A 23,156-nucleotide genomic window follows, 5' to 3' on the forward strand; every position below is an offset into this window, starting at 1 on the left:
ATCCTGCAAGAGAACGGAGAATTAGATGGAGATCTCAACCATAGAATACAAGTTGGATGGATGAAGTGTAAGAGTGCATCCGGCGTGTTGTGTGACCGTCGTAGGCCACTGAAGCTCAAGGGAAAATTTTATTTTATAGGACGGCAGTAAGGCCAGCGATGTTGTATGGCACATAATGTTGGGCGGTGAAGCATCAACACGTACACAAAATGGGTGTAGCGGAGATGAGGATGCTTCGTGGGATGTATGGGTACACGAGAAAGGATAAGATTGGGAATGAGGATATCCGAGGTAAAGTAGGAGTAGCCAAAATTGAAGGAAATATGAGAGAAAATCGGTTCCGGTGGTTTGGACATGTGCAAAGAATGCCTACTGACGCTCCGGTTCGAAAATGTGACTACGGGACAGAGGTTCAGGGCCGAAGGGGTAGAAGAAGACCTAGGAAAACTTTGGAAGAGACCCTAAGAAAAGACTTGAGTACTTTGATCTAACGGAGGACATGACACAAAACTAGGGGTGGGTTCAAATAACCGAAAACCGAAAAAAACCGAAAACCAAACCGAACCGAGGCCGAAAAAAACCGAACCGAAAAAAAACCGAACCGAAACTGCCAAACCGAACCGAACCGAATCTGGCTGGTTCGGTTTCGGTTTTTGAGGTCCAGAAACCGAACCGGACCGAACCAAACCGAAAAAAAAATATATATATATAAATACAAAAAAATATGTTAGCATCAAGGTTCGAACCCCTGACCTGTAGGTTGGGTTTAGATGCTGTCAGCCAACTTGACTGTAGACTTTCTATTGTTATAGTTGTACCAGTATATTATTTATAGGTTTCTTATATTGAATGCTTTATAAAAAACTTAAAACCCTAGCCGTCTCTGTCCCATTCCCATTTCATTTTCAGATCTCAAAGTCTCTTTCTCCCCGCCGCGACTTCCTTTCTGCTTCCTCAGTCTCTCTCTCTCTCCCTCTCCTTCCTCTCTTCCTCCAAATCACTCTCTCTAGTCTTCTCTTGTCTTCCTCGTGGTTTTTTTTCTCCAAACAATGATTTTCCCTCGCCCCTTTCGAGACCCGACGAAAAGAGGAATTGTAAGAGCTTGCGACGATCACTGCGATATCGCTGCAGCAAAGGTTGTGGGTTTTATCTATTTTTCAGTTTATGGGTTTTTAATTTTATGGTTACCCATTTGAAATTTATGTAATTTAAGGTGGAAAAGTTTGTATTTTTCTCTGAATATGTTTTGGAATTTCTAGATCTATTGTGGACTTGACTATGAATTTGAATATGGGCACTGGGCATGTGATATTGGAGTCCGATTATGGCATTTAGACGAACCCATTTGCTTTTTTTTGTTTTATCTGCATCAGTTAATTTGTTGAATTATTTCATGATTTTTCGGTTTTTTTTTGTTTTCGGTTTCGGTTTTGGATTTGTGTATTTGGATATTTGTTTCGATTGTTATTTGGATTACTGATGGATTCGAATACTGATGGATAGTTACACCCACTGTACTCTCCCTCCCTCTCTCTCTCTCTCTCTAACCCCCAACAAAGAAAAAAAGAAATCCAAATACTGATGGATTTGTGCATTTGGTTTTTGGATTCGATCTCTGCATGCCTGTTTAGATCTGATGGATTTCGTTATTAGGTTATTCATATTTCCATTTTTATTATAGTTTTTTCAGTTTGGTGCCTAAGAAAATTGACGAGAACTAGATTTTCAGTTGTTGTGCTTTTACGCCAATGGAATTGAGCGGTTCTAGTAGTTTTAGGTCTAAATGTTAATCAATTTTCCTTGTTTGTTCTTCAGTTTTTTATTTTGTTTAGAAATGATATTGCTATGTGAATTATGCAAGTAATTCATAAATCAATGACGAAAAAGGTTATTTTTCTCTTTGAATTGTGATTGTTAATTCATCAGCTGAAGGAAAATTATGTTTGTTTGTGCTCAGGGGTTGTTAAAAGCAGGAAATCATGATTGGATATCGCGATTCATGGTCTTCACCTCTGGTGTTTGTTGGATTGCTGGTACATGGTCGCCGGAGCTTGCTTCGACGACGGCAAGGGAACTTAGCAGCTAGGGTTTTCCGTTTTTTTCTTTCTTTTTCGGGCTCAACCCTTGGGTTGGGTTGTTGTTCTGGCCCATTTTTTTGTTTGTGTTTAGTTGTGGGCTTTTATATGTATGTAAGTTTAATGAAAGTTTACATTTTATTAAAAAAAAAAACCGAACCGGACTGAAACCGAACCGAAAAAAACCGAACCGAAAAAAACCGAAAAAAAATTGAACCGAACCGAACCGAACCCAGCCCTACACAAAACCGAGCGCAATGGCGTTCTAAGATTCATATAGCCGACCCCACTTAGTGGGAAAAGGCTTTGTTGTTGTTGTTGTTGACACCATTTGGTAATTGTAAATTTGCACGAAGTTGCGTCCAAACTCTTTCTTTCGGCAATGTCTAATTAAACAACCATTATCTAGCTAATTATGATCAACTTTGACCTCCTCCAAATACTTAAGAAATGTATCTGTAGCTATAGCTCCCATTTTCAATTTTTCCTCACCTTTCTAATGAAGACCTAATTGTGTGCCAAAACATTATGTCCTCAACATGACACGAAGACAACTGGTCCTTTACCACAGTGGTGAGAAGAGGTTGAGCTCTTGCATGACAGCATGAATTCAAACCTCATCGGTGGCTAACCTAATATTTAATATAATAAAATCCATCGTTTGACAACAACAAAAAAATGACATGAGGAACAATTAATGGCATGATTCCACGTAGTCCTAATCATCAAGTACCTCTCCCAGACCCCGCGTAAAGCGGGAGCCTTGTGCACTGGGTACGACCTTTTTTATGCTTATTGTTGAAATATCCCACATCGGGAAGAGAAAGAGAAAAAAAAAAGTTTAAATACCCTTACTCTACCCCAACTATACCGAGGCATTTTGTGATAAGAGTCCACACATGATGGACTGTGTAGTAATAATTGACAAGTTAGGGACAATATCAATGTTGTTGGAAGTATCTCTTTGATAATTTGACACGTATATAATTAAAATCAAGCATTTCTCCCTTACTCTTTTACGAGAGAGAGAGAGAGAGAGAAAGAGAGAGACTTTTCCATATCACATGCAACGGATTATGAATACAAGTTGGGGACAATATTAATGATGTTGGAGGTCTCTTTGATAATTTGACACATATATAATTAAAATTAAGCATTTCTCTCTCATTCTTTTACAAGAGAGAAAGACTTCCATATCACATTCAACATATTATGAATATTGCAGGCCTTAGACCATCTCCAACTCATAGGATAAAACTTAAAATATAAAGCTTTAAAACCCTCCTAAACCATCTCCAATCATGGGTTTAAATAAGTCGAGAAAATATATCTCTGGGCTAGATTCTCCTTAGGATTTAAGCTTGATTTAAATTATTCTGGACTCACCAAACTGTCATATTTCAAACATTTTTTTATTTTTTACTTATAATCTAATGGCTATGATTAAATGAGATCAAATCTAATAGTAAAAAAAAAAAAAAATTGATGGCCCAAAATTAAATCTAATGTCTAAAATGGTTTAAGAAAATTATTTAAATCAAATTTAACTTAAAACTTTATAAATACCTATGCATTTTGTATGATTTTTAATTACTTATTGGAATTTAAATATTTTTAGACTAAAATGTTCATAAAAAAATTGAAATATGACAGTTTGGTGGGTTCAGAATAGTTTAAGCTAGGCTTAAATCCTAGGAGGAATTTAGCCCAGAAATATATTTTCTCCCCAGAGCTTATTTTAGCCCAATAGTTAGAAATGAATTTTTTTTTGGAGGGGGGGGGGGGTGAGGGGGTGGGTTTAAAACTTGTATTTAAGTTTTATCCCATTAGTTAGAGATGGTTTTAAGATTGACATGTCATGATTTAACGTATAGTTTAATATGAAAACATAATATAATAAGGAAAACTAATGAAAATAGTTTGAAAATTTTGAGTTTTAACCAAAAAGACAAAAATGTGTTGTAAGTGAATAATACTAGAAGTGACATTTTAAAGTAAAAATGTTTTTAACGTTAAAAATAAACATTATCAAAAATGTTTTGTTAAAACTCTCAATATAATATGGACCTGAGCTATCCAAAATAACCACCTGAACCAACACGGATTATTGAATATTGCAGGCATTAAGATTGACACATCATGACATGATGTATAATTTAATATCAAACATAATATAATATGGACCCTAATATATCCAAAATCACCTAGGAGGATCATCGTAGGATACTCTTTGTGAGGATTTTGGGAATCTTTTAATCACATCCGTTCATCGTACATTGTACGATCAGAAATCATTATAAATTTTTTTATTTAAAATTGAATATAAACAGTATCCGACAAAAACTGACAACACGATATATGATAAATGAAGTTGATTGAAGGATCCGGTGGAGATCTTCACTCCAAAATCACCACCTGAACCAATAGGACCAAAATCATTATAATATTAACATTAGGAAGTTTAATCATGAAGATTACGTGCAAGTTGCGTGATTGTATGTGCTTGTTTTTTATTTAGGGGAAATATATGGTGACCGCCAGTTCTTTTTACTGACGTAAACTAATACGTAATTTGTTTTATACTTTTAATTAATTCTATGTAATTTTCTTGACAACCGTTAATACAGTTAGTCTATGATAATTTTGTAACGTAGTTACATTTATGCATAACATCTTACCTTAACAATGAAATATGACATCCATAATGAAAAATTACCCTGTTAAAGTAACAACAATGTCATCCTATGTTATTAACAATAGAAACACTTTGGATGCGATCCTTAATTACCAATGTTCTTTAACTAAAACCTTGATGGTTTTTAGTTTTTGATCGATGTCCCTGACATTAATGTAATAATGTATTTCTATGTAGGTTATTATATTTTTAAATTAAAAATGAAATTTGTAGTTATTTATATTAATGAGATTTTAAATAAAACCCATAATTTATGGGATTAAATTATACTCTCCAATATTTTGTGTGTGTGTGTGTATGTACACACACATGCGTACATTCATCAAAACTAACCAAAAAAATTATTGTACCAAAACATGGGTACATTTTTCAAAAGCATTAAAAAAAGAGAAGATATTAGACATAATAACATTATTAAATTTCTTCTATTAAACTTGATATGGATACATTCTCAAATCAATGAAATAGAATGTACCCATATAAGTTTAAAAAATGAATTAGAGAAAAGATTGAATGAAATTTTATATAAAAAATGGGTACATTTTAAATTAAAAAAAGTGTACATTTTTAACAAAGGGTACAAACTCATTCTAATTTTATTTTTTATATTTGGAAATGTTTGAATTGAAAAATATTTAGGAGTTTAATAAGGGTGTGAGTATTAAAGCTCTAAATCAAGTACCAATTTTTTTTTTTTTTGTGAAACTTATGTAACTTACATGTAATTCATTAATATATTAATGCTAGGGACTTTGATCAAAATCTAAAAACTGATAAGGTCTTAGTCAATGGACATTAGAAACTAGGGGCTGGAAACTAATTTTTCCTTAACAATACCTGTGTTTTAAAAAATACCGTAAATTTTTATCTATTAATATTAGTAATACTCAAACTATCAAACCTATAGAAAAAAAAAGGAAAACTAATGAAAATGATTTGAAAACTTTGAGTTTTAATGATAAGGACAAAATAAAGGGTAAAGTGAATAGTACCAGGATTGACTATTTAGTGTAAAAATGTGGTTTTTCATTAAAGTGAATAAGTATCAGGAGCTTTTGGTTAAAATTCCCTAGAAAAAAAAAGCATTTTACATATACTAAAGTTAGGTCAAAAAAAAAAAAGTTCAATACTAAAGTTAGGGGCAAGAGCTCTCCTTCTTCCTCAAAACACTATTTAAGTGTTTTTTTTTTCTTTTATTTTTTTGCTATGAAAGTGAGTTTTGAGGGAAATCAATTCAATAAAGCTCTTATAAATGAGGGAGCATACGATGATAAATAGGATGGTGAGCAAAAATGCACTCTATAAAGGAAAGGGATCCTCTCCGGGTCCCTTCCACCAAGTACATCCATCCGGACCATTGAAATTTGATCCAACGGTTAAAGTTATTATAACTTTTAATGGGATCCTCTGTTTGTAGTTGTTGGATCAAATGGGTTCCATTAAAAGTTATAATAACTTTAGCCGTTGGATCAAATTTCAATGGTCCGGATGGATGAACTTGGTGGAAGGGATCTGAAGATGTTCTCTTTCCCTCTATAAATGGTAAGAGCTAGCTAGGTGTCACTGTATGGAAGGATGACCAGGACTCTGTGTCATCAAATTGGACTAATACCCTTGGTCACATTGAGGGCTTTTAAACACACAATAAGTCATTAAATAATTTATTAATTAAGATTATATTTCTTCTGATGACAGGTAATTACGTTGAAATGACAGGAATCATTATCAATCTTATTTTCTTAATTAAAATACAAAGGATTCGGGCAACATATAAGTCAGCCACCTCAAGAGCAGCCAAGAGAGCAAGGAGAATTGAGTTGGGAACCATTTGTTGAATTATGTGTGCTATGTGTAGAAAGTTGGTGAGAGCGATTGGTATTTGTTTATGAAGATAAGATAGTGATTAATAACTCTTAATAATAATTCTCTATTTTAATAACCATCCGATTTTTCTACTATTTTATGCTTAATTTGTAATTAAGTTGTCACCCACTGATATATAAATGATGGATTAAGACTTCATTAGCAAATCAAACCCAAAGAGAAAAGTCTTCAAACGCTCTAAAAATATTCATCAAAAAAGAAAAAGATGATGCAATCTGAGATGAACTTTCAGACCTTGTGGCCATACCTGAATGTAACAAATTCACCATTGGATACAAATGAATACACTGAGCAGATGGGGAGCTCTGAATTTTCTTCAATTTTCATGGCATCGGACGAGTTTTCAGAAACTACTTCTTTTCCATTTTCAACCATGTTTTCTGGTGAATTTGAACAACTCGCAGATTGTGATAATCTCCTGCAAGTCACATCGATGGCGGAAGAGGAATTTCCCATGGAGTTGGGAGGATTCGAGACGAATTATTTGATCCGTGAGATAGAAAATATGGATGCCTCATGTTTGGAAGGCAGTGAGGGAAGCAATACTCTTCCTTCGCAGCAATTTTCTGTTGAAGGAAATGATGTGTGGAGTCCAAACTCGTTTGTGACATCTGAGGCATCCTCCATGGATGAGACATCCATCCAACAATCACTAATCCTGCCGAGAGACGAGATGGAAATCGACAACGAAGTGAGTATTCTCCATCTAGTCAAGGCGTTTGGCGAGGCCATGGAGATGGGGCAGAGGGAGTTGGAGGTGGTGATCTTGAGATGCCTTGCGGAGAAAGTAAACCCACTTGGTCAATCTCTTGAGCGCCTTGCATTCAACTTGTGCCAAGAAGTAGTTGATCATCACCAGGGAGACCATTTGAAGCAAGAATGTAGCAAGAATTTCGAGGTTGCATTCAACTTGTTCTACCAAATATTCCCTTTTGGGAGATTTGCTCACTATGTAGCAAACACCGCAATCCTTGAAGCTGTCCCCGAGGATGTGGAGATGGTTCATGTAGTTGAATTCGATATGGGGGAAGGGGTTCAATTGTCCCAGTTGATTGAGGCTTTGGCAAAGAGAAACAAAGCACTTAGAGTGACAGCAATTAAATGGGATGTGGAAGAGAGTGATGAGGTTGCTCCTCCACAGTGGAGATTTGAGGAGACGAAAAGGCAACTCCAGCATCACGCAAGGTCATTCGGGCTAAACTTGAAGGTGGAGGAGATCCCGATTGAGGATTTGGTGAGCAAAATCAAAAAGGTGAACAAGAGAGGGGGAATGAGAGAATTTCTAGCCTTCAACTCTATGGTGGGGCTTCCTCATATGAGGAGGAGAAGAAGCAGAGGACTTCTCATGGAATTCCTAAGGCTAGCTAAGGATTTGTTAGCCAATTCGGCAAGAGGTATCATAACTTTTGGTGACGGAGATGCTTGCGTGAAAAGGGAAAATGACTCGAGTTTCAGCTCATTCTTTGACTCGAATGTTGTACACTACAAAGCCTTGTTAGAGTCTTTGGAATCGAGCTTCCCGATCCATCTAGGAGAGGCAAGGATGGTGATGGAGTTGATGTTTGTGGCGCCATATGTGTCTTCTCAAGCTTGGTTCGAGAAGTGGAACGAATCGAGAGAAGGCGGAAATCTTCAGCCCTGGTTCGGGCTGGAGGGTAGGAGAGTGAGCAGGGAAATGTTAATGGAGGCCAAAGAAATTGTGGGAGCAGATAGCTCGTATGGAGTGAGAGTTGGAGGAGAGGACGGGAATGAGATGGCTTTGGAATGGAATTCAATTCCTTTGATTAGAGTTGAAACCTGGACAAACCGAAGGTAGCTAGAAATGGAATTTTTTTTTTTTTTTTTTTTTGACTCTCTTTTCAAATTTTATTACAGCAAATGTGTAGACTGCTGGAGATTTACCATAAGATGCTTTTGTACAGATTCATTACATTTTATGTTGTAAAGAAGATCAACTTAGTTGGTGGATTATTTGGTATATAAATTTCACTCTATGAAAATCACAAAATTCACTCTATGAACATAGTATCAATTATTATAAAGTAAATTACATTTTAAGGGATTAGTGGGAAATCCAGGGTCTATATTTTGCTGACATGGCAAACAATTGTGCTAATTGATTAAAAAAAATTATGCCAATATATTAAATAAAAAGAGTGACCCCCCGGTCAATTCACCAAATCCATCGCCTTTCCCAACCTCCCCTCCTTTTCCCATCCTCTTCTATCCTCTCCTTTTATATTCTTTATTTTATCTTTCTCTTTGTATAAAAAATTAATTTAAGATGTTTACGTGGTTTAACTGTGACCGTTCAAATAAGAAGGGAGGAAAGGGAAGGAAAAAAAAGAGGGGAGAGAATCCTACTCCTCCTTGCTGACCTCCCCCTCTCCGTCACTGACCTCCCCAAATTCATCGTCTTCCCCAACGCTACTCGCAGACGGCAGTCTCTTCATCACTCTCTTCTCTGCAACAGGAACTAGAAATTGTTATGTTATTTTATTTTTGTGTTTCAAACGGTTACTTATGAAATTTTCGTCGAGTCAAGTTTTTAATAATACTTAATTTGGTGTCGGGCAACAAAACAAAGTTAAGATATTTTTGTAGGGTCAAAACGGTTAGCGCACCTTTATCATATAATTTTTTTCGTCCGGAAAATTATGTTTGTTTGACAAATGACTTTATTTTGTTGAGTAAGACTTTGAGCGACGACTTTTACGTGGCTAACTTTTTTTTACAAATGTCCGTCGCCTAAAGTTTCAGACGACAAAACCCCATTTGACCCCACACAAGTGTTTCGTCATCGATGTATTTTATTTTGTGGTTACGAGGCAATAAGAAAATAAGATCAAATAATACCGATAAGCTCATAATTTGTTAGGCAAAAACTTGATCTAAACCTAATATTTTACTGAGCATCAGTTTTGTCTTTCTGCATTTTATTATTCAAATCAGCATATACTTGAAGATAATTGAAGCCCTTTGGATGGGGAAGAAGAGCTTGACCAAGAACATGTACTCTAAACTTGTTTTATCTCTTGACTAATTATTATATGGCTCGTTCTTTGATTGAATACCAGAGATTAGTATCTTCTGATCAGCAAACATTATTTCCCGGCATCATGATTTATTTCCATCTAGCTACTTGAGGACAAGTGTGAAGATGAATATAATTATCTAGCCTATTCCCATATACTTATGTGAAAAGATAATTACAATAACTAACATGTGAATTTGATGCTTAATTATATATATTTTTTTTGTTTCGGCGGTCAACTGATAGGATTATCGAGGTCGGCTATAAACTATTTGTCTTAATTAGGTCATGAACCATGAACATGCTTCATGCACTGCTTTGGACTGCTAGACTTTATGCCCAATTAGGAATGTATTGCAGCATCATAATCTTCTTAAAATTCATGAGGAATTTTTGGAGATATTTTCGCGGATGAGGGACACACCAGTATTATTTATTAATGTTTTTTAATATTCAAACATGACTATGTTGTTACCAAAATCCATTAGAACATTTTTCTTAATATCCACAGAAACATTAAAGAATAACCTTTCAGAAATAATGTAAGCAAACACTCATTATGTTTAATTGGTTTTGTGAATTCAAAAACGATCATAAAACTTATTTTTGTGTCATTTTTGTTGAACCATAAGATTTGTAAAATTTATGTAGGACATTTTAGAGATGTTTTAGAGAATACAAGTAAGACACATTAATATGTGACATGTTGATTATAAAAAAAAAACAAATCTGTCATATAGGTATATAAATACAATTAACCTATGATATCGGTTGATTATAAAAATTAAAAATAAAATCTATAAATTGGATTTAAAGTAGGAGGAAGAACAAGAAATAACCAATAAATAAATAAAAAGAAATAATCAAGGAGATAATTAGGAAGAAATTTGATTTTTATATTAAATCTTATCATTAAAAAGATAATTATTGATAATAAAATAATTAAATTTAAAAAATTATAACTTATTATAATAAACTAGACTATTCTTATTATTGGCTTAAAAAAATTAGACTAACCTAGAAGGAACACTTTACATATCAAGAATTTGTTAAAGTTAATAATCAAGTTAGGACAAAGATTTCTTCTATTTCTCTCATATTTGAACTGTCACGGTTAAATCACGTCAACCTTTTATATTAATTTTTTATAGTAAGAAAAAAACAAATTAAGAGAATGTGAGAGGAGGAGATAAAAGGGGATGGAAAGAGGGAAAAGAGTTCTAGTCCCTTTTAAATACACAATAAGTCATTAAATAGTTAATTAATTAAGGTTATATTTCTTATAATGAAAGGTAATTACGTTGAAAAGACAGGAATCATTATTTATCTTTTTTTATTTATTAAAATACAAAGGATACGTGTGACGTATAAGTCACCACCTAAAGAAGCAGCCAAAACAGCAAAGAGAATTGAGTTGGGAACTTTTTGTTGAATTACGTGTACAGTGTGTAGAAAGTTGGTGAAAGCAATTGGCATTTGTTTATGAAGATAACATAGTGATTAATAATTCTTAATAATAATTCTCCATTTCAATAATTCTTTTTTTTTAACTATTTTATGCTTAATTAATTTGTCATTACGTTGTCACCAATCGATATATAATGATGGATTAAAATTCATCAGCAAATAAAACCCAAAGAGAAAAAGTCGTCAAACCCTCTAAAAATATTCACCAATAAAGAAAACGATGATGCAATCAGAGATGAACTTTCAGACCTTCTGGCCATGCCTGAATGAAACAAATTCAACTTTGGATACAAATGAATACACTGAGCAGATGGGGAGCTCTGAATTTTCTTCTATTTTCATGCCATCGGACGAATTTTCAGAAACTTTTAATTCTTTTCCATTTTCAACCATGTTTTCTGGTGAATTTGAACAACTTGCAGATTGTGATCATCTCCTGCAAGCCACATGGATGGCGGAAGAGGAATTTCCCATGGAGTTGGGAGGATTCGAGACGAATTATTTGATGGGTGAGATAGAAAATATGTATGCCTCATGTGTGGAAGGCAGTGAGGGAAGCAATACTCTTCCTTCACCGCAATTTTCTGTTGAAGGAAATGGTGTGTGGAGTCCAAACTCTTTTGTGACTTCTGAGGCATCCTCCATGGATGTGACATCCGTCCAACAATCAATAACCCTGCCGAGAGACGAGATGGAAATCAACAGCGAAGTGAGAATTCGCCATATGCTCAAGGCGTTCAACGAGGCCATGGAGATGGGGCAGAGGAAGCTAGAGGAGGTAATCATGAGATGCCTTTCGGAGAAAGTAAACCCACTTGGTCAATCTCTTGAGCGCCTTGCATTCTACTTATGTCTAGGATTTGTTGATAATCAGCAGGGAGACTATTTGAAACAAGAATCCTTCAAGAATTTTGAGGCCGCTTTCAACATGTTCTACCAAATCTTCCCTTTTGGTAGATTTGCTCACTACGCAGCAAACACCGCGATCCTCGAGGCTGTCCCGGAGGATGTAGAGACGGTTCATGTAGTGGAATTTGATATCGGTGAAGGGGTTCAATTGCCTCAGCTGATTGAAGCTGTGGCAAAGAGAAACAAAACACTTAAAGTGACAGCAATTAAATGGGATGTGGAAGAGAGTGATGAGGTTGCTCCTCCACAGTGGGGATTCGAAGAGACGAAAAGGCAACTCCAGCATCATGCAAAGTCTTTCGGGCTAAACTTGAAGGTGGAAGAGATCGCGATCAAGGATTTGGTGAGCCTAATCAAGAAGGCGAACAAGAGAGGTGGAAGGAGAGAATTTCTAGCCTTCAACTCTATGGTAGCCTTCAACTCTTTGGTGACGGAGATGCTTACGCGAGAAGGGGAAATGACTCGAGTTTCATCTCCTTCTTTGACGCGAATGTTGTGCACTACGAAGCCTTGTTAGGGTCTTTGGAATCGAGCTTCCCAAGCCATCTAGGAGAGGCAAGGATGGTGATGGAGTTGATGTTTGTGGCGCCGTATGTGTTTTCTCAGGCTTGGTTCGAGAAGTGGAACGAAGCAAGAGAAGCTGGAAATCTTCATCCCTGGTTCGGGCTGGAGGGTAGGAGAGTGAGCAGGGAAATGTTAATGGAGGCCAAAGAAATTGTGGGAGCAGATAGCTCGTATGGAGTGAGAGTTGGAGGAGAGAATGGGAATGAGATGACATTGGAATGGAATTCAATTCCTTTGATCAGAGTTGAAACCTGGACAAACCGAAGCTAGCTAGAAATGGGTTATTATTATTTTTTTTACTCTCCTTTCAAATTATTGCAGCAAATGTGTAGACTACTGGAGATTTACCATAAGAAGTTTTTGTACAGATTCTTTAAATTTTATGTTGTAAAAAGAAGATCAACTAAGTTGGTGGATTATTTGGTATATAAATTTCACTTTATGACACTCGCAAAGCTCACTTTATGAACAAAGTATCAATTATTATAAAGTAAAATACATTTTAATCTCAACTTTGAGTTAAATAACAAATTCATTCCTCATCTTTTGAACATTGCAATGTCATACATAAATTTACGAATTCGTTGCAACGTTAGACCTCCGTTAATAACCCATCAAATTAGTTGTTAAATGATGACATGGTAAATGCAGGTCTATATTTTGTTGACATGGCAATCAATTGTACTATGTTGATCACAAAATAAATTTTATATTTTAAAATTAAAAAAAAATTAAGCCAATATATTAAATAAAAAGAGTGGGCCTTCTGTCAATTCACTAAATCCACCGTCTTCCCCAATATTACTTGTAGATGGCATTCTCGTTGTCACTCTCTTCTCTGCAACGGGAACCAGAAATTTTTATTTATTTTATTTTTGTGTTTCAAACGGTTACCGATGAAATTTTCATCGAGTCCGGTTTGTAATAGTATTTAATTTGGTGTGGGGCGACGGTAAGCACACCTTTTACCAAACGCTTTTTTTCGTCGGCCAAACTCAATTTTGTTGACAAATGACTTCTTTTCATTGGATAAGACTTTGAGCGACCACTTTTGTGTGACAACTTTTTTATACGAATGTTCGTTGCCTAAAGTTTCAGACGACGAAACCCCATTTGACCCCCCAGAAAAATTTTCGTCTATCAATTTTTATTTTTATTTTTTAGTGATGAGGCAATAAAAAAAAAAGATCAAATAATACCGACAAGTGCATAATTAATGAGACAAATATTTTACTGAGCATCAATTTTGTCCTTCTGCATTTTATTATTCAAATCAACATACTTGAAGATAATTGAAGCCTTTTGGATAGGGAAGAAGAGCTTGACCAAGAACATGTACTCCAAACTTGTTTTATCTGTTGACTGATTATATGGCTCGTTCTTTGATTGAATGCCAGAGATTAGTATCTTCTGATTAGCAAACATTATTTCCCGGCATCATGATTTATTTCTATCTAGCTAGTTGAGGACAAGTGTGAAGATGAATATAATAATTAATCTAGCTTCTATTCCCATATACTTATGTGACAAGATAATTACAATAACTAACATGTCAATTTGATGCTTAATTATTTGGCATATATATACTTTTTGTTTCGGCGGCCAACTGACAGCTAGGATTATCGAGGTCGGATTTAAACCACTTGTCTTAATTAGGTCATGAACCATGAACATGCTTCATGCACTGCTTTGGACTGCTAGACATAATGCCCAGTTAGGAATGTATTGCAGCATCATAATCTTCTTAAAATTCATGAGGGATTTTTGGAGATATTTTCGCCGATGAAGGACACACCAGTATTCTTATCAATGTTTTTTAATATTCAAAAATGACTATGTTGTTACCAAAAAAATTATCTGTAATATTCAAATATGACTATGTTGTTACCAAAATCCATTAGAACATTTTTCTTAATATCCACAGAAATATTAAAGAATAAGCTTTCATAAATAATGTAAGCAAACACTCATTGTTTTTAATTGGTTTTGTGAATTTCTACAAAAACAATCATAAAACTTATTTTGTGTCATTTTTGTTGAACCGTAAGATTTGTAAAATTTATGTAGGACATTTTAGAGATGTTTTGACCAACAAAACGACGGGCCTTACAAATTCTTTTTACCAAGTTTTTTGTTTTTGTTTTTGTGCTTAAATATTCAATAAAAATGTACTTATAAGCAGTTTACAAACGGGTTATAGCATTTTCCTTAAATGCGAAAGAAAAAGAAATTAATAAATCTGAGTTGTTAAAGTTTGGCCTTGATCTAAGGTTTTGTGAGAATAAATATATAATATAAGCAATAAGGTTTCTTATCCTATTGTGGACTTACTTAAGAAGTATAGATGCATGGGCTTATGATGCATATCTATGTCATTATGGTTCTGTACTCTATATAAATTAAGGGTTTCTATTTCTGTTACACACACATTACACTTATATAATACTCTTTGTTGATGCACAAAATCAGCGAAGACTTTGGTACAACAGAAAGTGTCAGGTTTTGTGACCTTCGCTTGGTTGCTTCGGTCACTAGTGAGGATAAGTACGTAAATGAATAGAGACAGAGAAGCAAACACAGGATGTACGTGGTTCACCCAGATTGGCTACGTCCACGGAGTAGAGGAGTTCTTATTAGTAGTGAAGGGCTTACACAAGTACAAAGGATCAAGCTCTCAATTTAGTGAGTTCTTGTGAATGATTTAACACAAATGGCATTAGGCCATATTGTGGGGGAATGACCCCTATTTATAGAAAAACTTGTAGCTTTGTCACATTGACATGTGTCATGTTATGATTGGTTCTTGATGTCGACACGTGCTGCGCTCTGATTGGCTTCTAATCTTGACACGTGTCGAGTAGTGATTGGCCTCCTGGTCGGAGGGGAACTCTTCTGGGTCCTTGACAGTATAGCGTTGGCCGGTGCTCGGTAGTTTCGGGATTGGTCAAGTATGGTACAAACAGTGCTCCCCTAAGTTCCCGAGTGAGGGAAACTCCTCGGTTGGGGACTTGCAAGATCCAATCCCTTGAGTAATCACGAAACTTCTAAGTACCGAAGTGTGGTCTGATCTTCATCTGCCCTTCTCTGGAAGTACCTTTCCTCCATCCGGGAATGGTGTACTTAGCTGATGAAGATGCACAAGGTAATGTATCAATTTCACTTTGAAGCTTACTTGTAGTTTCGGGCTTGGTCAAGTGCGATACAAACCCTATAGTAGGAGTCCCCCAAGTCGCCGAGCTAGGAGATCTGCCGAAAGAGGTGACAGACAAGGTAAGCAGTCAAACTTCCAAGTAAGCAACCCAGGATCAGAGGTTTGACTTCGGCTTCCGGTTGATTGTTCTCCTTCTCCTTGTCTCTCATTCAACTGCCAGGATAAGGAGAAGCAAATGGATAAGAGATGATATGAGATACTTTTGCTTTTGAAGAAGTAACTTTCCACAGGCTTATTCTTGAACTGTGCTGGAGGGTTTTCTGGTGCCCTTCAGAGTATAAGGCCGACTCAAAAATTTGAGGGTCAAAACAAGTCCATCAAATCTAGAGTACGTTCGACCTTGATGATATGGGATACTTTTGCTGTTGACGGAATAATGAATGTGGTATGGAAAGGTGTCGTGCTGTAGTGATCTGTTTCAGCTCACCGTTGAACCTTCTGCTTCAATCTTTTGCATGGCAGAAGTGGTGTGCAACCTTTGCATTTAAATGGTCCTTCAGAACATTCCTTCATAGTGACTCATCCACGCTTGGCAGCTTCAGTGTAAAGAGCCAATATCTGATCAACTGTCATGAGGTATTTGCCGGTGGAATTCGTGACCTTGACAGCAGTTGAGGATGAGTACTCGAGAGCAATGCTAAGTAAGCAACCAGGCAAAGGCTCCAGGCAGTCAGTTCCAAATTGGAGGTTTGATTTCAGGTTCCGACTGACTGCTCTCTTTCTCCTTGTCCTGCAGGTGTGGACAAGGACAAAGACAAAGACAGGGAGAAAGCATGATATGGGATACTCTTGCTTTCGACCCTGATGATATGAGATACTCTTGTTCTTGGTGTGGCTTATTTGCTGAGGTATTATCGGGGGGAAATAAAGCTGAGTATTTCGAGAGGTTATGTTGAGGGTGCCTTTTCGAATGCGAGAAAGGGTTGAGCATTTTTGCAGGTTTTTCTGTCCGTTGAGGAGGGAGGTCAATGTATATAGGGATTTCCCAATAACAAGTAGTAATGTTATTCCTTTACCCTTCTTGGTCACAGCAATGTAGTGGGAGCTGCCAGTTTCACGTGTTTTAATTTTGTCAGAGCACTTTGAAAAAGTGGTATGTGGTATCTGGAAAGCTGATGTTACGTGTGAAGATTACAGACAAGCTTTATCTAAGGAAATCTGGCTCTCGAAGTTCTGAGAGTTGTGCCTCTTCGGTTTTCGAACAAGCAATCCCGTCGAGGATCTGACTCTCGAGATTCGGAAAGCGGTGCTACTCCGGTTTTTTAGAAAGTAATTATGTTGGGAGTCTTTTCTCGAATGTGAGTAAAGGTTGGACGTTCTTGCCAACCTGTCTTGCCGCAAAACACGGAGGTCGAAACACATAAGGACTTTCCAGTTGTCAAGCAGTGGTGCTGTTCCTTTACCCTTATGGGTAATAGTAGGGTAGCTGGAACTTCGAAATTCTCGTGCCTAAACTTTGTCAGAGATCTTTGACAAAGTTATATGTGGTACCCGAGGAGTTGATGGTGCATATGGAGAGCGGTGATTGAACAGTAAGATTCACGTGCTTTCTACTTCACCAGAAATCTTCGACAGAGTGCCCGTAATTTCCGCAAAGCTGATTGTGCATGTGACAGGTGCTGACGAGGCTGAAAAAGCAGGTGCTTCTTCGATTTCTGAGATCGGCCCTCGTGGTCTCTGAGCAGCCCAGCTTTTGAGAAAGCAAACGCCTCTTCGATTTCTGAAGCTCCGTCGAGTGCAGATTTTTATAGAGACTGGCATTAAGTTCCACAGCACACTTGAATCTCTACCAGTAGAAGCTCATTTCTTGCACTTCTAAGATCTTGATTTGTCTGACCTCTTCCCTCTTCAACACATTTGAAAATGTCTGGACCCTCCGACCGTCGTTTTGACTTGAACCTTGGAGAAGAGACAGCCACGCCTTCTCCATACAACATATGGCGCCCATCCTTCATATCCCCTACTGGTCCTCTTACCGTTGGGGATTCTGTGACGAAGAATGATATGACCGCTGCAGTGGTGGCCAGGAACCTTCTCACTCCCAAAGATAACAGACTACTTTCCAAACGGTCTGATGAGTTGGCTGTTAAGGACTCTCTGGCTCTTAGTGTTCAGTGTGCAGGTTCTGTGTCTAATATGGCCCAACGCCTATTTGCTAGAACCCGCCAAGTTGAATCATTGGCTGCTGAAGTGATGAGTCTCAAACAGGAGATTAGAGGGCTCAAGCATGAGAATAAGCAGTTGCACCGGCTCGCCCATGACTATGCTACAAACATGAAGAGGAAGCTTGACCAGATGAAGGAATCTGATGGTAAGGTTTTACTTGATCATCAGCGGTTTGTGGGTTTGTTCCAAAGGCATTTATTGCCTTCGTCCTCTAGGGTTGTACCTGGTAATGAAGCTTCAAATGATGAACCTCCAATGCCTCCTCCTTCTGGGGTTTTGTCAAGTACTGAGGCTCCGAATAACCACCCTCCGGTGCTTTCCCTTTCTGGGGCTCTACCGACTGCTGAGACTTCCCCTAAGCAACCTTTGTGAAGGCTCCCTTTTGTTTGTTTATTTTGACTCATGTATATGTACATATTTGTGGCTTATCGAAAATATTAATAAATAAGCTTTGCTTCATTTCAACATATTGTGTTAAATATTCCAAAGCCTTCTTCATAAAGTTCTTTGAATTTTTGCTTTTGTTGAAACCTGTATTGTTGAAGCTTTGTGAGTGAAGCATGTAGTTTGAGGTAGTGTTCCCTTAATATCCCGAGTGAGGAAAACTTCTCGGTTGGAGACTTGAAAAATCCAAGTCACTGAGTGGTTGTGAGACTGCCGAGTATCAAGGTGCAGTAGCATATGGTGGGAGTCCCCCAAGTCTTCAGGCGAAGAGAGTTGCCGAATGAGGTGTCTCGCGTGTTACTAATTTGTCAAAGTAACGAATTCTTGTTTCGATGTCACACATTCGTATATGCTTTATCTAAAAATATTTCCAACTTTTGTGTGTTTGATGCTGCATGCTATTGACTAGACAAGATCAAGTGCAATTAGTAGTTTTTCTCTCTTTTTCATCTTTTCTTTGGTGGAATTGCTTTTCGTTTCCACTAATCAGCCTGAGTGGATGCAAGATAACACCTTTCTCTATAGCTCAGATTGCAAAGTCGTCTTCATGAAAGTTTTTTCTTATCTTGTGAACTACAACATATCCAAATTTGAGATCCATCGGAGTAGTACAACTTCAGAAATTCAAGTATGATGAGTAACTGTTCATCAATGTTCTGTTAATCCGTCAGACTTGTTGTGAGCTTCGAAACTCCATTTTCTCTTGTTCAGATCAACATACTTTCTTCATTGAAGTTGTTCCCTAACTTGTGAACTACAACATATCCAAATTTGAGGTCCCTCGGAGCAGTATAACTCCAGAAATCCAGGTATGATGAGTGACTGTTTATCATTTGTCTGTCAACCCGTCATATTTGTTGTGAGCTTTGAAACTCTATTTTCTCTTGCTCAGATCAGCATGCTTTCTTCATTGAAGTTGTTCCTCAGCTTGTGAACTAAAACATATCCAAATTTGAGATCCCTCGGAGCAGTATAACTCCAGAAATCCAGGTATGATGAATGACTGGTTATTATTTTTCTGTCAACCCGTCAGATTTGTTGTGAGCTTCGAAACTCCATTTTCTCTTGTTCAGATCGGTATGCTTTCTTCATTGAAGTTGTTCCTCAGCTCGTGAACTACAACATATCCAAATTTGAGATCCCTCGGAACAGTATAACTCCAGAAATCCAGGTATGATGAATGACTGGTTATTATTTTTCTGTCAACCCGTCAGATTTGTTGTGAGCTTCGAAACTCCATTTTCTCTTGTTCAGATCGGTATGCTTTCTTCATTGAAGTTGTTCCTCATCGACTCTTTCATAACATATCAAAAATTCAGGATGAACTAACGGTTAAATATTTCCAGATCTTCGAAACATCACAACAGCTTCGAAATCTGCAAGAAGCCGACTATCATGTTTGGAGCTTCAACACTTTAATTTCCGTCACTCAAACAGAAATGGTTCCTTCTTGAAAGTTGTTCATCTGCTCAAGAACTAGAGGGTGTCCAAAATTCAGCTCCATTGGAGAAAAGCAGCAGCTGCAAAAATTTGATAGAGGAAAGGAGGCGAAGCTTTGTTGGATTTCTAGGCTGGGGAAGATTCCAGTTTTTGTAGCAACTTCAGTACTGGTGAATTGCTTGTATTTTTGTCCATAACTAAATTTTGGACTTTGAATTATTATTTGATCTATTATAATATGTTTGGGAACATATATAAGTGAATAAATAAGAAGGAAAATTTTGGGCCCTTGTGGGTGTAAAACAAAAAATGTTTATGTTTACCCAAGTGTTTTTGTACAAGTTCAAGGGCATCTTGGGTTTTGTGAACAAAATTTGTTATTTGGAGCAAGGTTTTGTGTTGAAGCTTTGTAGGTGAAGCTTTGGAGGTGAAGCTTTGATGATGAAGCTTTGTAGATGAAGCTTTCTGGGTGAAGCGATGTAGGTGAAGCTTTCTAGGTGAAGCTTTTTTAGGTGAAGCTTTGTAGGTGAAGCTTTTTTAAGTGAAGCTTTTCGGGTGAAGTTTTTCGGGTGAAGCTTTGTGGGTGAAGCTTTTTAGGTGAAGCTTTGTGGGTGAAGCTTTGGAGGTGAAGCTTTTCGAGTGAAGCTTTTCGAGTGAAGCTTTTTGGATGAAGCTGTTTTTTTTTTTTTTTTTTTTTGGCGCTTGACACAGTCTTCATTTGCTTGTTTTGTAGTGACTGTGGAAGACGGATTGCTTTCTGATTGAGAAGGGTTCTGGCATCGCTTGCTATGAATGTAAAAGAGTGAGGGCTGAGTTGGCTAAATTACCTCTTTATTGAATTCATTGCCAAATGGCCTTCATTACATAGGATGCCGAACGGCTATAGCTCAACACTTGTACATCGTGAGTCTATTTGTAGTAGTACTTCAAGTGATCAGCGTTCCATGGATGGCCAAGGGTCTTGCCATCAGAGCTTCTAAGTGTGTAAGAGCCAGGGCGACTGATGCCAATGACTTCATACGGTCCATCCCAGTTTGGACTAAGTGTGCCTTCACTCGGGACTCTGTCGCAGAGTAATCTTTTCTTTAAGACCCAGTCTCCTATTTTGAAAGAACGAGGCTTGACCCTAGAGTCATAATAGTTGGAGATGCGCTGCTTGTAGGCGACATTCCTCAAGTGAGCTTGGTTTCTGTGTTCCTCGACTAAATCCAAGTTGAGGGTGAGTTGTTTGTCATTTTCACTTTGAATGTAGTTCTGGACTCGGAATGTTGCTTGCTCGAGCTCAACAGGGACAACCGCCTCTGTGCCAAAGGCAAGTGAGAATGGAGTTTCTCCTGTTGAAGTCCGATATGAAGTGCGATATGACCAAAGAACTTGGGGTACAAATTCTGGCCAACAGCCTTTAGCTTTGTCCAAGCTGGTTTTCAAAGTGCGCTTGATTATTTTGTTGATGGCCTCAACTTGTCCATTAGACTGGGGATGAGCTGGAGAGGCAAAGCATAAGTTGATGTTGAACTTAGAGCAGAACAACCTGAACTTCTTGTTGTCAAACTGTCGCCCATTGTCAGTGACTATCGCATTGGGAATGCCGAATCTACAAAGGATGTTCTTCCACACGAAGTCTTCTATCTTTGCCTCAGTAATGGTTGCCAAGGGTTCTACTTCGGCCCACTTTGTGAAGTAGTCCACTGCAACGACTGCGTAACAGACTTTGCCCTTCCCTGCCGGCATTGGGCCGATCAAATCAAGTCCCCACTGGGCGAAGGGCCAAGGGCTGATCATAGGAGTAAGAGGCTCTGGAGGGGAATGAGGAATAGTTGCATATCGTTGACATTTGTCACATGAGCGGGATACTTTGATGGCATCCTGGTGGAGTGTTGGCCAGTAATATCCTTGGCGAAAAGTCTTGTGTGCTAGGGACCGAGATCCAGCATGATCTCCACAGACTCCCTCATGTATTTCCCGAAGGACGATTTCCGCCTCGGCAGGCGTAAGACACCTTAAGTATGGCAGGCTAAAACCTCGCTTATAGAGTTGATCATTGATGATCAGGTAGCGGGTAGACTTGTATCGAATTTGCTTAGCCTGGACTTTATCATTTGGGAGGGTGCCATGAGCAAGGAAATTATAGATCGGGGTGATCCAACTATCCCCCTGTTGTAAGTTGCATACTTCTGCGGCCATGGTGCTTGGTGTTGCCAACAGTTCGACATGAATTTTTCTTCCAATCTTGTCTTCCACAGCTGAGGCGAGGCGAGCCAGGGCGTCTGCATGACTGTTTGCCGCTCGAGGAACTTGGGTGATCTGGTAGTGGAAGTGCTTGAGCAAAAGTTGTGTTTGCGCAAGATATGCTGCCATGGAGCTGTCCTTAGCATCAAAGTTGTTGGTAACCTGGTTGACCACTAATTGGGAGTCACTGAAAATATCAATTTGTTTAACCCCGAGGTGTTTGGCCAAACGTAATCCTGCTAGAAGGGCTTCATACTCGGCCTCATTGTTTGATGCCTTGAATTTGAAACGAAGAGCATACTCCATTGCTACTTTGTCGGGCGTAGTCAAGACTATTCCCGCTCCACAGCCCTGTTGGTTGGATGAGCCATCAACATACAAACTCCATGCTGAGGTCGTTGATTCTACCTTCTGAGCTTCCGATGGTAATGAAGCTACTGCTTCAGGTGTAGAAGCAATGTCAACAGGATATGTGAAGTCGGCGATGAAATCTGCTACTGCTTGGCCTTTTTCGGCTGGTTTTGGTTGGTAAGAGATGTCAAACTCACCCAATGCTATCGCCCATTTGATCATTCGTCCAGACGTGTCAGGACTCTGGAGTATCTGTCGAAGAAGGTGATTGGTAAGCACGATGATGGCGTGTGCTTGGAAATAAGGGCGAAGTTTCCGAGCAGACATGACCAATGCTAGAGCTAATTTCTTAATGTTGGAGTATCGTGTCTCCGCATCTTGTAGGGCCTTGCTAGCGTAGTAGACGGGCCTTTCGACACCACTGTCCATTCGAATAAGAACAGAACTGACTGCTGAAGCCGAAACCGATAGATAGATGATGAGAGTGTCACCAACTTCTGGTTTGGAGAGCAGAGGGGCTTTACTCATGTACTCTTTGAGGTTCCTGAATGCCTTGGCACATTCCTCCGTCCATGTAATGTACTTCTTATTTCCCTTGAGTGCTTTGAAGAAAGGAGCACATCTGTCTGTGGCCTTAGAGATGAATCTGGTTAAGGCTGCCACCTTGCCAGTAAGGCTTTGGATGTC

General features: G+C 38.0%; 2 protein-coding genes and 2 long non-coding RNA genes across 4 annotated transcripts; all 4 read left to right on the forward strand.

The window, feature by feature from the left end:
• Positions 1 to 510: 510 nt before the first annotated feature.
• Positions 511 to 2,204, forward strand: LOC126593128 (uncharacterized). Its single transcript, XR_007612884.1, has 2 exons — positions 511 to 1,136; positions 1,958 to 2,204. It is a non-coding gene; the product is annotated as an uncharacterized LOC126593128 (long non-coding RNA).
• A 4,614-nt stretch (positions 2,205 to 6,818) lies between these two features.
• LOC126593120 (protein NODULATION SIGNALING PATHWAY 2-like) lies at positions 6,819 to 8,647 on the forward strand. Its single transcript, XM_050259006.1, has one exon. The coding sequence runs from the start codon at positions 6,860 to 6,862 to the stop codon at positions 8,468 to 8,470; it is 1,611 nt and encodes a 536-aa protein (XP_050114963.1). The 5' UTR covers positions 6,819 to 6,859; the 3' UTR covers positions 8,471 to 8,647.
• A 2,728-nt stretch (positions 8,648 to 11,375) lies between these two features.
• On the forward strand, positions 11,376 to 12,581 carry LOC126592294 (DELLA protein RGL1-like). Its single transcript, XM_050258001.1, has one exon. The coding sequence runs from the start codon at positions 11,376 to 11,378 to the stop codon at positions 12,579 to 12,581; it is 1,206 nt and encodes a 401-aa protein (XP_050113958.1).
• A 6,112-nt stretch (positions 12,582 to 18,693) lies between these two features.
• Positions 18,694 to 20,177, forward strand: LOC126593129 (uncharacterized). Its single transcript, XR_007612885.1, has 3 exons — positions 18,694 to 19,258; positions 19,342 to 19,620; positions 19,796 to 20,177. It is a non-coding gene; the product is annotated as an uncharacterized LOC126593129 (long non-coding RNA).
• Positions 20,178 to 23,156: the final 2,979 nt, after the last annotated feature.

This window comes from Malus sylvestris, chromosome 12 (assembly GCF_916048215.2).
Source record: "Malus sylvestris chromosome 12, drMalSylv7.2, whole genome shotgun sequence".
In the NCBI taxonomy this organism is placed as follows: Eukaryota; Viridiplantae; Streptophyta; class Magnoliopsida; order Rosales; family Rosaceae; genus Malus; species Malus sylvestris.